The sequence below is a fragment of the Gouania willdenowi genome, chromosome 8, assembly GCF_900634775.1.
Source record: "Gouania willdenowi chromosome 8, fGouWil2.1, whole genome shotgun sequence".
Classification (NCBI taxonomy): domain Eukaryota; kingdom Metazoa; phylum Chordata; class Actinopteri; order Blenniiformes; family Gobiesocidae; genus Gouania; species Gouania willdenowi.
Genome location: NC_041051.1, coordinates 23,249,876 through 23,264,465, shown reverse-complemented (window position 1 = coordinate 23,264,465; position 14,590 = coordinate 23,249,876). Strand labels below are relative to the sequence as shown.

Here is a 14,590-nt window from a genome sequence, read left to right as displayed (position 1 = left end):
ATCCTTCTTTAAATGTAAAATAATAACACTGTCCGAGAATGACATGTGATCAAACATACCGCTACAGAGATCTGGAGACGGTGCGCGCAGGGAGCGGAAATGACGCATCGGAAGCGTTAGGCCCACGTGACCAGTGGGTGCGCTCTGTCTTTCCTATCACTGCGACGTTTTTATTAAAGTGCTAAGATGGCGACGGTGCACCTGAGGATTGGAGACCTGGTTTGGTGAGCAGAGCCTCTCTGTCTTTGTGTGTGCGCGGTGTGTCATGCTGTCTCAGGCCGCCACTCAGGCCTCTGTGGACGGATGGAGGTCCAAACATCCGGAGCTGCCGTTGGGTTAGCCGTTAGCCTCGTTAGCAGCAAAGGAGAGGGCAGAGCAAGACTACGATCAGGCCGTTTGTGTGTTTGCTTATTTACAATCCAGGACCGAGTGAGTCCACCGCGGACCAACATGGACCGGGTCAGAGGAACTCCGACTCCTTTGATAACGCTGTAACTGTGTCAGTCCTGGGGGGTTCCTAACTGCTGGGTCGGGACGTTCAAGTAGGCCATGGACCCACGTTTAGTGGGTCACGGTTGTTTCTTTAGGCCCAATAAAAGAGAAAATAATTTTATGCCTTGTTTTGAAGGGGATTGTTTTGTAAAGTGTAGCATACTTCATTTAGTTTCAAGGTTTACCTCGTGCTCAAGGGATAACAAATAGGAGGTTTTTATTGAAAGGCGTGAAACAAGCAGTTAAAAAGATCCCACATGCTAAACATTTTGGTGTTACAAACTGTTTACAAATGTCGTTATTTGATAAACAGTTATTTGTATTTTTTATACATATATATATAATGCAGCTTTTTTTAAATTTGTATTTTGAGTTAAACTGCAATACAATAATATTTTCATTGGCTTTGTTTGAGAATGTAAACATTTTCTTAGTTTTAGGTCCATTATTGCAAATAAAAGGTTCCTGATGCTGAAACAGTTTGTCATAAATTATCTAACGATAACTAGTTTGAGTTGTCCTTAAGCAACTTTTAGTTTAAAAACAATCAGATATTTGCGATTCTGCAGTGAACTAAAGTGATTCTTTCTCAGGCTGATCAGTGGAACATGTGGCTCCAAAGGGACAAACTCGTCTTTGTGTATTTTAACGTAGTGTGCTTGTCGAGCTCTCATTGTTTTCCTCTCTGTGGTTTTGTCATGATGGTTGTGAAACAACCCAAAGAGGAAGTTGTAATGTGAGCTCACTCTATTCTACTGCATATCTTTAAATCAAATTGTTGTTCAGAAAAATCCGATCATATCCATCATTTATGATCCTGCAGGGAGAAAGTGGATATGTCTGTTCATCACAGCAGAACTATGTGTACAAAGTGTACAACAGTGTGTACACGTTGGATACTGTGACTACTTACTGGAGTAGTTGTTATAGAGCAGACGTGGGCTTTAAGAGGCCCTGAAAGTAAACAAAATCACTCTAAGAACACACAAAATGACAGACAAATACATTCTACAAAAATACACAAAATGACAGAAAAAGGTGCAAAAATATACAAAAATTACAAGTATGTAGAGAATTACTTCATAAACACACAAGCTGAATATGAATAAATAACTGGAAAATATACCAAACGACAACAAAATGCACAAAATGAGACAAAAAATACGTAATAAACAAAGTGAATCCAAATGCTCAAAAAACTAAAATGCACTCAAAAACCTTTTATTCAAACCCAATTCTACAACAACGACTTTTGCCAGTAATTTTACGCCTTGCAGATCAACACACAGATGTCCTGTTTTGTAATCGAATGATTTTTTTTGTAATTTAGGACGTGTTTTTTTGTTTGTTTTCTAGCTACGTTTGTTATTTGCAAAACCTGCTGCATTAGTTTGTGGAGGATGTTTTGTGTTCGCAAACCACATTGTTTGTGAATTGTTGAGTGTGAGTAAAATACATTTTATATTGTTTAAGGATTTTGGGCTTATTTTAACTTCATATACGTTACCAGTTATGGTAATTAATGTGGAGGTGAAATTTTTCCTATAGGTGCATAGTGACTGTTACATTTGTATGCAGGGCCAGATTATTGTTCCTACAAATACTACATATAAGATGTGTTTATTGTGGGGTTCACATACAATCTGACACTAGTTTAGATGTGATTTTAAAAATTCCTGATGACCTAAGCTTCTGTAAAAAGCGTTTTCTTTTCAGAATGCTTATTGTAGGGCTGGGCGATATGGCCTTTTATAAATACCGCGATATTTTTAGGCCATGTCACGATACACGATATATATCTCGATATTTTGCATTACCCTTGAATTAACACTTTGATGCACAAAATCACACCAGTATGATGATTCTATATGTCTACATTAAAACATTCTTGATCATACTGCATTAATATATGCCAATTTTAAACTTTCATGCAAAAAAGGGGATATCACAACTAAGTCAAAGTTGACATAACTGTATTTATTAAACAGTGAGTGGCTCAAACATAAAATTGTCTACAGAAAGTGCACGTTCTGTGCAAAATTGTCACAGAGACATTTCAAAAACAAGACATTAGTGCAGGATGCAACTCACGTGGCATTTCAAAACACAAAATTAAAGTGCACTTTTTGTACATAATGCCACTACAATATTTTAAAACAAATAGTGCCCTTTTGTGCATGTTGTCATTAAGATGACATTTCAAAACAACACTAAATTTAAGTGCACCTTTTGTGCATAATGCCACTAAGATATTTATAAAAAAAAAAAAAAAAAAAAAAAAGTCCGCGAGTTTAACGGTATGGTCATTTTCAACACCGCACAGACTACAAGCTGCGATATATCGAGTATATTCGATATATCGCCCAGCCCTAGCTTATTGCTACATTGTTTCCTGATGTTTCATCACTGAAAGCATTTCGTAGATCTCTGAATCAGAGAGATTTATATGATCCGATTGAGGGGTTACACTCCCCCTATAAATACTCCAACTAAATACTTAAAAATGTTATCTTGAACTACTAAACACTTGAAGTCATGCCAAATAAGGTGAAAAAATAAATGTGAACACAGTTGGACTAATTTTATAGATGTTTTCAAAGCAGCAGTCGCACCACATGATATTTGGACACTTTAAATAATAGAATATATTACAGATGAGTGAGTGATATATATATATATATATATATATATATATATATATATATATATACACATTTTTTTTAATTTTTTTTTTAAAGTGAGTGCATATATTCTGTTATTAGGTGTATGGTATCTTTTTATGTATTTAAATACATTTTAAACTAGAAATCTCAGCATGAGGTTATTGACCCTTCGATAGTCTGTCCTTGTTTGAATGGTGTAGTGTATGTTAGAATACATGCAGAGTTCTGAGGACGATGCTTTGAGCCTGGTTTGATTAGGATGCTCCATGTTGTCATGACGTTCCGTGACAAATGGGAAGTGTGCACGTAATGCATTTCTGTGTTTGTTCTCAGGGGGAAGCTCGGTCGATACCCACCATGGCCAGGAAAGGTAAGAGTGCTGAATTATCCAGCTTTCCTCTAGCACAACCTGCTTTAACTGGGACACTCTGTTTTGACATTTCACTACCTTGAACTGGCTTTCCACCATAGAAGAATGTGTCCATGATGTCTGGAGATGATCTGAAGTTCACTGTGCTTTTTCTACTCATTTCAGGTTGTGAGCCCCCCCAAGGACCTTAAAAAGCCCCGGGGCAAGAAGTGCCACTTTGTAAAGTTCTTTGGAACTGAGGACCAGTAAGAATCCTCTCTTCCTTCAAACAAACATGTGCTGGAACAGAAACGTCGTTGTTGCATTCCTGTTTTGTGTGCTTGTGCAGTGCCTGGATCAAAGTGGAGCAGCTGAAGCCTTACCACGCGCACAAAGAGGAAATGATCAAGATCAACAAAGGAAAGCGCTTCCAGCAGGCTGTGGACGCAGTGGAGGACTTCCTGAAGAAAGCAAAGGGGAAAGAGCAGGTGAGTTTCTCAGTCACTGCATCACTGTGGCCTCCACAGAAGCACAGAAACAAGGAGGGACAAGTAGGAACATGGAGAGACATGTTTTTGCTCAAATTGAATCAGGAAACCCTTAAAAATAAGAGATCCAAGTCCTTACTGTGTATTACATGTACATGTGTGTGTGTCAGGAATGTGCGATATTTTATCGTTTATGATTTATCGTCAAAAACATTCTCACCGGTAAAAATTTGTCATCCCCTATATAAACGATAAATTCCCATGTCGGAAATTGGTGAGGGCCACGGGCCATCGTTATCGTGATGAATACTAGAAATTATCGTCAAGATCGTCCATCCTTAGTGTGTGTCTTAAATGAACAGAACTGCGTCACCTCCTGCTTAGTGAAGCGTTGTTGATGCACATGTTTTGAATCATGTTTAGGCTTTATTTTGAAGCTTCGAGTAGGAGACTTCTGATACATCTTAACATAATTTCATCCCCGAGGCAGCTCCTCCTCTGCTTCTCCCGTGTTGAAATGAACACAGAATAATCTGCTGGGAATAAGTTCCTTAAGTGTGTGTTTGTGTGTGTGTCAGAACTCAGACAGCAAAGGAGAGTCAAAGGGCAAGAAGACACAAAACAAGCCACTGAAGATACTGGATGAAGATGATGAGGATCTCAGTGCTCTGAAGGATCCCTCTGACAAGGTCAGTAGAACTACTTTAAACACACACACACTGTACAGTCAGCACACATCCTGTCATAGTGGTATCAGCGTGCTGCGGTTGGTCACGCCCTCACACACAATGACTATTATTTTGCTGTGTATAACTATGGCTATGTTAGCTAGCAGAGTGACGTATAAAGAGACTCCGGCTTTCTGTTTCAAAATTTCCTCAATTCCATTTCAGAGTTAACCATTTTCGTTTCATCATCATTCCCTGTTTAGACGACTTTACAGGTTATCAAACTTCCTGAAATCGAATCCAAACATGCTAAATAGGGTAAATAGAGTCAAATACAGTCATTAGTTTAGGTTTATATGCTTGAGATGATTTGCAGAAGCTGTGAGGGTTACGTCATTTTTGTTATGTTTGTTTGTTTAGTTTACCGTGATGACGTCACTCTGATTTCAGCCTATTTGGAATATTATCAGCATATTATTATCATCTGCCAATCAGTGAAAACAGATTATTTGGGTCACACTGACCTCAGTAGAGAGTGAGAACATCTTTTGGATTAAATACTGAAACAGTTTAAAAATGTTAGTTATATAGTTAAGCAGCTTTAAGCTGAGCAAAAACCAGCCTCTGCCTCCCAATCAAACTTTTGAGGGTTACATGTGTGGGTCAATAATGATCAGACACCTTTATCAAGGTGGCCTCAAAGAAGTCACTGCCCCAGCTGTGTCTGAACGTGGTCCTGGAGGTCTACAACCCTGCATGTCTCCCACAGCTGATACTTAGGCGAGGCTGCAGGACCAGGTTTAGTGTAACCAAACTGTGCCACCAGGTTCAAACTCTCTTCACTGTTGTAAAGGTGGTTGAAACGTGTCATGTTTGCATGTCCAATGATTCAGCACATTTTTAAAGCTGAGGACTTTCACTGGAAGCTCAGGGCGTTAGCAGGCGCAGTGCTTTCTGAGGACACCCCGCCCACAGAGGAAGGAGGACCTGATTTAAAGCTGAATGTGTCTGTCTCCTCCTCAAGGACTTAACTGACTCTGACCCTGAGCCGTCCACTGTGGAGAGGCTGGGGGGGGCTGGACCCGGCTCTGGATTCAAATGGGAAAACAGCGTAGGTGAACCCCCACCAAGCCGGCCTTGCCTTGCTGTTCTCTCCCCGACCCTAACTGACCCTCACCTCGTTCAGCTGCTGACCTTTCCCCTCTGATATGTCTGCCTGCTGTGTGCTCTCAGCTCCCCCAACCCCACACCCCCATCTCCTCCTACTCTGACTTCTGAATCCTCTCATGGACCTGATAGTCCTCCTCAGACTTAGTGTTATTATCAAAATAATAATAGTTACATTTTCCACACACCCAAAAATAACTAGTGGAACTACTTTCTGAAGACACAATAAATACCAAAATACTAAATCAGCCCACATATCTGGAAAACAAAAATAAGTACTTTGTACACACAGCATAGAGTCTGATATGTAAAGGACATTCAACAAATGAGGCGGTTTTTATGATAAATATGTTTAAGGGAGTAAACAAGATGTAATTGTGATGTATGTGAGTTGATAGTAATGATTATCACCATTTTAATTCCCTTATTCAAGAGCAAGTTGAATCATACACTTCTAGGAACAATATGAATCATAAGCTGTCTCCATTACAGTTTTTCATAAAATAGCAATTTTGCTAAAGTTTCGAGAAAGTAATATTGCGCTTTAAACGTGTTTCATTGAGTTGTTTTGGAGCCTCGTAACTCTTGTGAAATCTCATCCCGTTCCAAACCTCGTTATAACGCATTCCTTTGTTATTTGCTCTTTAATGTGGCAGTAATAATGCAAAGAAATATCTCAGTATCCTCTTCTGGTCACACATACAGCACCATGTTTTCTTGGCGAGAAGTGATCGTGTGACCAGGTAATTGCGGAAAAAGTTTTTCCATTGTACATTTCAATATCAAAACATCTGAGAAACCTACTCATGAAAGCTTAAAAACGTTTTAGCAATATTTGAGTGTTTTTCCAAATTCAGGAGTTTCTATTACGAGTTGTTATTGCGGGTATTTAGATTTGCGCATTTCCAAAGAGGATGGAAACACAGCTAGTGTTCCAAAAAAACTTTGAACTCACAGGTCATGTACATATTATGTTTCACGGTCATTATAAATTAAATTTCAATATTTTTCAAAAATCATACACTTCCTACAAGTCAGTCGCTCTGACTTTTTGATATCGCCACAAATAAATTGCAATGTATTGTAAATCCATTTTTTTTCCACCTTTTAGTTAGAAACCACTGATGTAGACACACCATTGTTTCATCACCGGCCAATCAGATGCTTTTGAGTCAGGCACTACCGTATACAACATTGACCTTTAACCACTGTTTTGATCACATCATTCTCTGTTTATGGTATTGAATAAATCTCTCTATCCTTGGATCTCACTCAGCTGTCTGAGCTCTTCTCTCCTTGTAGGCGTCGTGCTTTTGTATAAATCCTTCAGCTGTTGCCTTAGAAACCTGATGTAGGAAAGTGGTGTGTGCTCATTATATTTAGCTCGGCCCTCGCTGGCCTTTTCATTGGGTTCACCTGTTCAAATATAAATCATGTCAGGAGCAGTAGCTCAGCGTGCTCACTCATGTAGACATGTTGACGTACTGGAGCATCACATGGGGAGGAGCTGCTGATCTACAACCAACAGATGATAGGAGGAGAACCGCTTCCCAAATTAAGTCTGCAGAAAACCATTGATGAAGACACTGCAGCAGGTGGAGCGAAGAAACAGGAAAACCCTCCAGGTGTCACTTCTCAAACCGAGTCCAGTTCACACAGGCTTCTCCAAACTGGACTGATTTGTGTATGAGAACAGAGGAGGGTAGCTCTCTGCTTCTGTCCTGCTGCTGCCCCTCTGCTGACTAACACGACCCGGCCCTGGTGGTTCTGCTTCCTTTCCTGCCCTCTTTCTCTCCCGCCTGCTCAGGCAGGGCTGCTGTGTTTATCGCCCTGAACCTACTCTCCTTTGTTGATGTCAAAGAGCAGGTTGTTGTTGTTTGTGCATGAGCAGGGCCAGCACAGGACACCTGAGTGTTGTGCGCATCAGCTGGTCACATGCAGGGTTCTCACTGGAGCTGGACTCTGCGGTGTCTGTTGTGAAAATATCAAAGTAGTGACCAATCAGTGAGAATGTGTGTGTGTGAAGCCATTCTGGGAGCTCTGCTGTGTCCGCTCTGCAAGCCGACCGCCTCCTTCACATCCCTTTTAACCAAGTCTGCTTGTGTTTTCAGCCTGTGAAGGATGACCCACATTTCCATCACTTCCTGCTCAGCCAGTCTGAGAAGGTACGATGCTGCATGTTCCTCTCTACACACACACAAGCATGCACACTGAGTCATAATCTGATGTTTGTCCCTTCACACCCACAGCCAGCCTCATCAATGGAGCCCATCAGCAAACGGCTGAAGATAGTTGAGGAGGTAAACCCTTAAACATGTGAGGTTAAAGGTCCCATATCATGCTATTTTTCACCATCTCCATTTGTTCTCAGAACCCCAACAACATAGTATTTCAGGTTTTTTTCCCAAACTCGCCTGTTTTTTCAGTTTTAGCCCTGAAAGTGACTTTCTGAGGAACTGGCTGTTTTGGTGCCTACTTATGCATCTTCAATGAGTGGGCATGTCTATATACGCAGGAGATCAGTGATCACCAAAGCGATTTTCTTTTGCTATCCACACACTGTTGTATTTTCAAGCCAAAAACTGCACATTACATTAAAACACATGGATATTTACTGTAAGTGGCTATTGTTATTGGAGTCAGATAAACACTGCTCGTGTGCGTGTCAGCAGTGGAGTATATCAGCTGCTGCTGCTTCAAACACTTACCAGAGCTTCTATGTCACTTTCTTCATCTCTACTAATTATTACAGGAATAGTCTATTCAAGGTGTTAGTCCACTGTTTTGTCCAACTGCTGCGTCGCATTGTCACAAACACATCAGATCAAATCAGAGGCGATATAACGGATACTGATGATGTGTCTGCTCCCTGACGCTACACCATTGCTGCCCACTGCTCCTCAGGGAGGGGTTTCAATGCAGAGAACACATTGTGTATGTAGCTTTTACATATATGACAATAAGCTATAATATATATTCTAGATTAAACCTGTGGCAGGCTGGATAAGAAGGGAAACAATGGCCATCAAAAAAGATGTTCTTCGGCTGCTCGCATGCCTTAAGCTCCGCGAGAGTAGGCGTGTATGTTCACTGTGGAGGCGCAGGACCGGCATTAGGCACTACCTTCCGGAAGAGGGCAGAGCAGCAGCTCAGAGAGCAGGATTAGTGAGGATTGCTTGGAGATGCAGGAAGGAAGCCCAATAATACATTGGGGGTGTTTTTGATAAGGAATTAACATTGTAACAAGGTTAAAAGCTCAAAAAAGTTGATTTAGCATGATATAGGACATTTAAAGTTGATGACTGATGTCTTTTTTGTTTGTTTGCGGTAATTCAGGACTCTGGCTCCACATCCATCCAAGCAGCAGACAGCACAGCCATCAACGGCAGCATCACGCCCACAGATAAAAGGTACTGGCACCGACGGTGAGGGCTGTGGCCTCAGCCGCTTCTCACTGTGTGTTCGACTGCTCTCCTACAGGATAGGCTTCCTGGGCCTCGGGCTGATGGGAAGTGGGGTAGTTTCCAACCTGCTGAAAATGGGTCACGTAGTCACCGTGTGGAACCGCACGGCAGAAAAGGTACTTGGCTTTAAACATCAATGACTCCCAGTGCCGCCTCATGTACGCTCTGTGTGACAGCCACACCTTTTCTTCTCCTACATAAACCGAATATGGACGAGCTTCTGTTAAGTTTAGCCAATATTGTGTTGCTGCTGCTGTGTGTGAGAGTGTCAGACAGTTTGATGGTCAGTTTCTCTGCACAGAGCTGATAAGAGCTCTGAGATGCTTCAGCAGCAGTAACACCAGGAAAAACTGCCAGTGCACTAATCACATACAGTCCTCAGTTTCAAACACGGGAACAATCAAGAGTGACTTGTGGAGCTCAGTGCACGGCAACCTCCGTGAACCTGTGATCTACTTTAAAAGAACTGAATAGTCTGAAGGGCACATAGTTTCATATACATGCCCAAAATGTCACGGTTTCACTTTAATTAGAAGGAAAGATAATGAATGATGACGGACAGTAACTTAAAAAGGTTTAGTTTCAACATGCAACACGTTATTTCCCTTAATTAATTCATTGTGTTTCATTAAGAAGCAACCACTTCTGAAACATTTCATAGAAAATCATCATGTTACTGTTTTACTTTCCACTAACTACTAACTTTTAATTAATTGTAAAATATGCATCTTGTTTGTACAATCGAACAATTATGTATGATTTTACATTTCATCCCGATCCAAACACAAAATCTGTAGCATTTTCAACAGAATCCCATCTGTGCTACTTAGAAACATTTGTCTCAACGTTTCAGTGAAATTATACATTCAAAGATTTATTTAACATTCATTACAGACACTGATCAAGTGCAGCAGTACGTAACTCTACTAAGGCTCTGACTACATCTGTCATCTATTTTGTGAGTTTGTAAATCAGACTGTAGACGGAGCTACCTGACTGGTGCTGCCGTTAGATCAGGTCAGAGGGAGATCACATGGTCCATGTGGGGAATGTTGGTGACCCCTGGTTTAGCTCCTATCGCCTGCATTTAAATACTAAACGTTTGGATGTGTTTAATAAATGATGGAATTCCCGTATGATCGTGGCTCTTCTCGTCTCTTGCTTTCAGTGTGACCTGTTCATCCAGGAGGGCGCCAGGTTGGGCCGCACTCCTGCAGAGGTAACGTCGATGTGTGACATTACCTTCTCCTGTGTGTCTGACCCAAAGGCTGCCAGAGATGTGAGTATTCAAACACGCAGCTTCTTCCCTGTGAAAAGTAAGAACCAGACTCTTTGCCTCCACCAATCAGAGTTAGAGTTGAGGAAGACGTGATCTGACCCGGAAACCGAGAGATCCTTATTCTGGATGGACCATGAACCACAGGTGATGGTCTAATAATTATCTTTGCTTTGCTCCGTGTCAGTTGGTGTTGGGACCGAGCGGAGTGCTGCAGGGCATCAGGCCGGGCAAATGCTACGTGGAGATGTCCACTGTGGATCCAGAGACCATCACGGAGCTCTCTCAGGTACCCACTACCAGAGCTGGCACTGCTCAGAAGCTGCCCCCCCCCCGCTCACCCAGTGTCTCCATCCCAGGTCATCACGTCACGGGGCCGCCGCTTTCTAGAAGCGCCAGTGGCAGGAAGTCAGCAGCTCTCCAACGACGGGATGCTGGTCATTGTAGCTGCAGGTGACCGCAGCGTGTACGAGGACTGCAGCAGCTGCTTCCAGGCCATGGGCAAGACGTCCTTCTTCCTGGGTAGGAAGGCCTCGGGGGTCAAAGGTCACAGAATTCACACCAGCTTGGTCTATTTCTGACGATCCTCCGTCTGTGTGTGAAGGAGAAGCAGGAAATGCAGCCAGGATGATGCTGATCCTCAACATGGTTCAGGGCAGCTTCATGGCCACCATCGCAGAGGGACTGACCCTGGCTCAGGCCACTGGCCAATCACAGCAGACCTTCCTGGACATCCTGTGTCAGGGCCAGATGGCCAGCACCTTTGTAGACCAGAAATGCCAAAGTAGGTCACATGACAGATTCTTCTATGACAGAGATTTGTACTGTAAATATAACACACTCACAAGGACCCAAAGTTTCTGATTCTAGTACATTTACTCAGATAGCCTTCAGAGTTGACTTTTGATCATTTTTGGATAATTAAATTAAATTAGATTAATTTAATTTAGTGCCAAACAAAATAGAAGTCATATTTTTATTGCAGTTGGGAATAAATACATGTTTAAATATTATTTTTAAAAGTTTATTAACAAATCGAAGTTGCATAATAAGTTGATCGGAAATAGGAAATCATTTGATTTTGACATTTTAAATGTACTTATTTGTGTCAGTATTTACTGAAGCTCGCTCTGGTGTGCACGGAGCGTCCGTCACATGCACCAAATAAACGCTGAGCCAATAACATCACTGTCTCTGCCAACCAATCAGGCTGCTCAGTCAATTAGAGAGCTTCATCTTGTTATGGTTTTTTGCCTTTTGTTTCAGATATTTTGCAGGGAAACTTCAAACCAGACTACTATCTGAAGCACATTCAGAAGGACCTGAGGCTCGCCATCTCCATGGGAGACATGGCCAACCATCCCACTCCGATGGCTGCAGCTGCCAATGAGGTACAGCCTTCGTTTGTTCACACCTGGTTGCATCGTGGGATGTGGAGTCCTGTAGACAGCTGCATAGAAGTGTCTGTACATTTTACAATTCCATTGAGTAAAATGCAAAAAGCTCTGACAACTGCTTCGAGATGGATTAATTCATATATTATTAAAATTTGTGTTGAATTAGGATGAGATGAATGTATCCTAGTTTATTAAAACTCGTCCAGTGGCTTAAAGGTATTAAAAAAAAAAAAAAAGTAATATATCTTACTTTTTGACCTGTCCTGTGTCTGTATCCAGCAGCACGGACTTGGATTTCAAACAGTGTGTTTGTGTGTGTGTGTTTGTCCGTCCACAGGTGTACAAGAGAGCGAAGGCTCTGGACCAATCAGACAATGACATCTCTGCAGTCTACAGAGCCTACATCCACTAGAGGGAGGCCTGACGTGTCCTCTGGACCCCACCCCTCACTTCCTCTGCGTCCCCTCCTCACTTGTTCTTTCTTTCCTTTTTAAAAACATCTCTTAGTGGGTTTTATTTAGTGGCCCCTCCCACTCCCTTTCCCAGACGCAAACCTCCAGCTTTGCACTGACTGTACTGGGAGGGAGTCTTTAATGGTGGAGAGGGGTTTGGTTTAAGGGGCATGTTTTTTTTTTTTTGTTTTTTGGCTGGGCTGAAGTACAGCAGTGTGTGTGTGTCTGTGTGTGTGTGTGTGTGTGAGTGAGAGAGTGTGTTTGCCACTGCTTTGCCTTAATCTTCTGCTCCCTTGGTAACATGTATTTATTTATGATGCTGAGTGCAGTTTGGCTCTCTGGGGGTGGGGTGGGTTGTCTGTGGGACAGCTGAGGCCTTAAACTGCAGGAATAACGGATTGTTCACATTCTGGAAGAGTTCTCATTTCTCCTGGTATTATTATTTTTACTTTGGTTCCTTTTGTTGAAAGGAGAAGTTTTCCCAGTTCAAGTTTATTTTTAGCTAAAGTTAACGTTTTATTGGCCGTTTCTCAGTGAGTGAGAGGTCAGATAATGTGTGTCTGCACATTGGTCGGACCTTTAAACGAAGCGATCTCAGCTACACGTGCTGTGTGCAAAGCTCCGTCCCAGGTAACCAACACTTCTCCATCAGCAGCCTCCAGGAGTCCTCAACCTGTGCTGCTGACAGTGAGAGCTCGCTGCAGCGTGTTCTACTGGGACTGACCCAGAAGTGTTGTCCAGGGGAGGTTTTCTGTGGCTTTGCTTCTTCCTTCCACTTCGCTGACCACAGTTAAGGTTTTGGTTTTAGGCCTTTAGGACGATCTGTTGTGGAAATTCGTTTTTAATTGACAGGTGTAAATATAGCGCTAAGTTAGTCTACGTTGGGGTTTCTTTTGTAACCTGATTCTGAGCTGGTTCCTAATGTGGCTACTATAACCTGCTTGTTTTGGATGAAATGACAATGATTTGGATTAGAACGAGGGTTCGACTTTGATTTGGGGGATATTTATGATTTTGTGTACATGTAGAAAAATCCAAATACTTTTGTGCTGTTTAATAAATTCTCTCCTGATTGCTGACATCTCTGAGTGTTCATTGGCTGAAGATGACTCATTTGTGTTTGTGTAAGAGGCAGCAGTTGTCACAGGGGGCGGGGCCACAAACGTGATTATATCTGCTCTGATGGGTCACATGATCAACATTCATCTCAGCATTAGAGTAATGACCAATCTAAGCACTAAAACAGGAAACTGTGTTTTCTTTTCTTTTTTTTCTTTTTTATTGTTTTTGGTATTTAGCAGGGTTGGGGTCAATTATAATTGTAATTGCGTAATTTATAAATAATTACAAATAAAGCATAATTGTAATTGAGTTCAGATAATTGACTTTGTAAGTGTAATTACAATGGAAATTCAATAAAAACTCAATTGCAATTTGATTAGACGCAAAACAGGTCTTTGGCTTACACGTACTGTATGTAGGTAAATAAAATGTATTTCGTATGAATAAGTTTCTAAAATTGTATCTGAACTTTAGTAATTGAGAACCTAATTGTAATTGACTCAGGGGAAAATAATTTATTTGTAATTGGAAAAAATGCTGGTTATTGTAATCAATTGGATTGTAATTGAACATGGCAAATTTAAAATATAATTGTAATTGACCCCAACCCTGGTATTTTTTATATTTTTCAGCAATTTATATATTTTTAAGTAAGTTTGTCTAGTCCTCGTGCATTTTTCTGGTGATTCTGTATGTTTTTTTTGTCATTTTGCGTTTTTGCTCTTGTGTATTTTCAGTGTCACTTTGTATAATTTTAGTTTTTTTTTGTATATTTATAGTCGTCTGTTTTCAGAGTAATGTTTTGCTATCTTTTTTTTCTGCATTTTTATTTAGTATGTTTTTGGAGTTATCCAGACTTACTTTGGTCAATACACAATACTAGAGGTTCACCAGTTTCCCATTTCTAGTGAGAGGGTAAATGTGGATATTAATGTGAAGCGATGGACTGGCGCTCTGTCCAGGGTGTACCCCCACCTACTTTCTGAAGAAAGCTGGCTGGATGGATGAATTCTGACACCGGCCCATTAAAAAAAAAAAAAAAAAAAAAAAAAAAAAAACACACAGAGTTTAAACTCATCTCTATCATCTGACAGGAGCAGGGAACACAGTTC

At 41.2% G+C, this 14,590-nt stretch overlaps 1 protein-coding gene across 2 annotated transcripts; it reads left to right on the top strand.

The window, feature by feature from the left end:
• Positions 1 to 96: 96 nt before the first annotated feature.
• On the top strand, positions 97 to 13,497 carry glyr1 (glyoxylate reductase 1 homolog (Arabidopsis)). Of its 2 annotated transcripts, XM_028455087.1 has the most exons (16): positions 97 to 224; positions 3,489 to 3,525; positions 3,691 to 3,770; positions 3,854 to 3,992; positions 4,571 to 4,681; positions 5,685 to 5,771; positions 7,939 to 7,992; positions 8,077 to 8,127; positions 9,164 to 9,237; positions 9,308 to 9,407; positions 10,460 to 10,570; positions 10,755 to 10,856; positions 10,927 to 11,089; positions 11,172 to 11,351; positions 11,834 to 11,958; positions 12,302 to 13,497. In XM_028455087.1, the coding sequence occupies exons 1-16, from the start codon at positions 187 to 189 to the stop codon at positions 12,374 to 12,376; spliced, it is 1,527 nt and encodes a 508-aa protein (XP_028310888.1). In that variant the 5' UTR covers positions 97 to 186; the 3' UTR covers positions 12,377 to 13,497. The 2 variants fall into 2 exon arrangements, with proteins under 2 accessions (XP_028310888.1, XP_028310889.1); XM_028455088.1 differs by lacking the exon at positions 5,685 to 5,771.
• The last annotated feature ends 1,093 nt before the right edge of the window (positions 13,498 to 14,590 follow it).

What these genes read in the sequence shown, in the direction of transcription:
- glyr1 (XM_028455087.1), top strand. Translation starts at nt 187, where the DNA reads ATGGCGACGGTGCACCTGAGGATTGGAGACCTGGTTTG. An exon ending in AAGCAAAGGGGAAAGAGCAG is followed by an intron (nt 3,993 to 4,570) that starts GTGAGTTTCTCA and finishes TGTGTGTGTCAG; the next exon opens with AACTCAGACAGCAAAGGAGA. An exon ending in TGGCTGCAGCTGCCAATGAG is followed by an intron (nt 11,959 to 12,301) that starts GTACAGCCTTCG and finishes GTCCGTCCACAG; the next exon opens with GTGTACAAGAGAGCGAAGGC.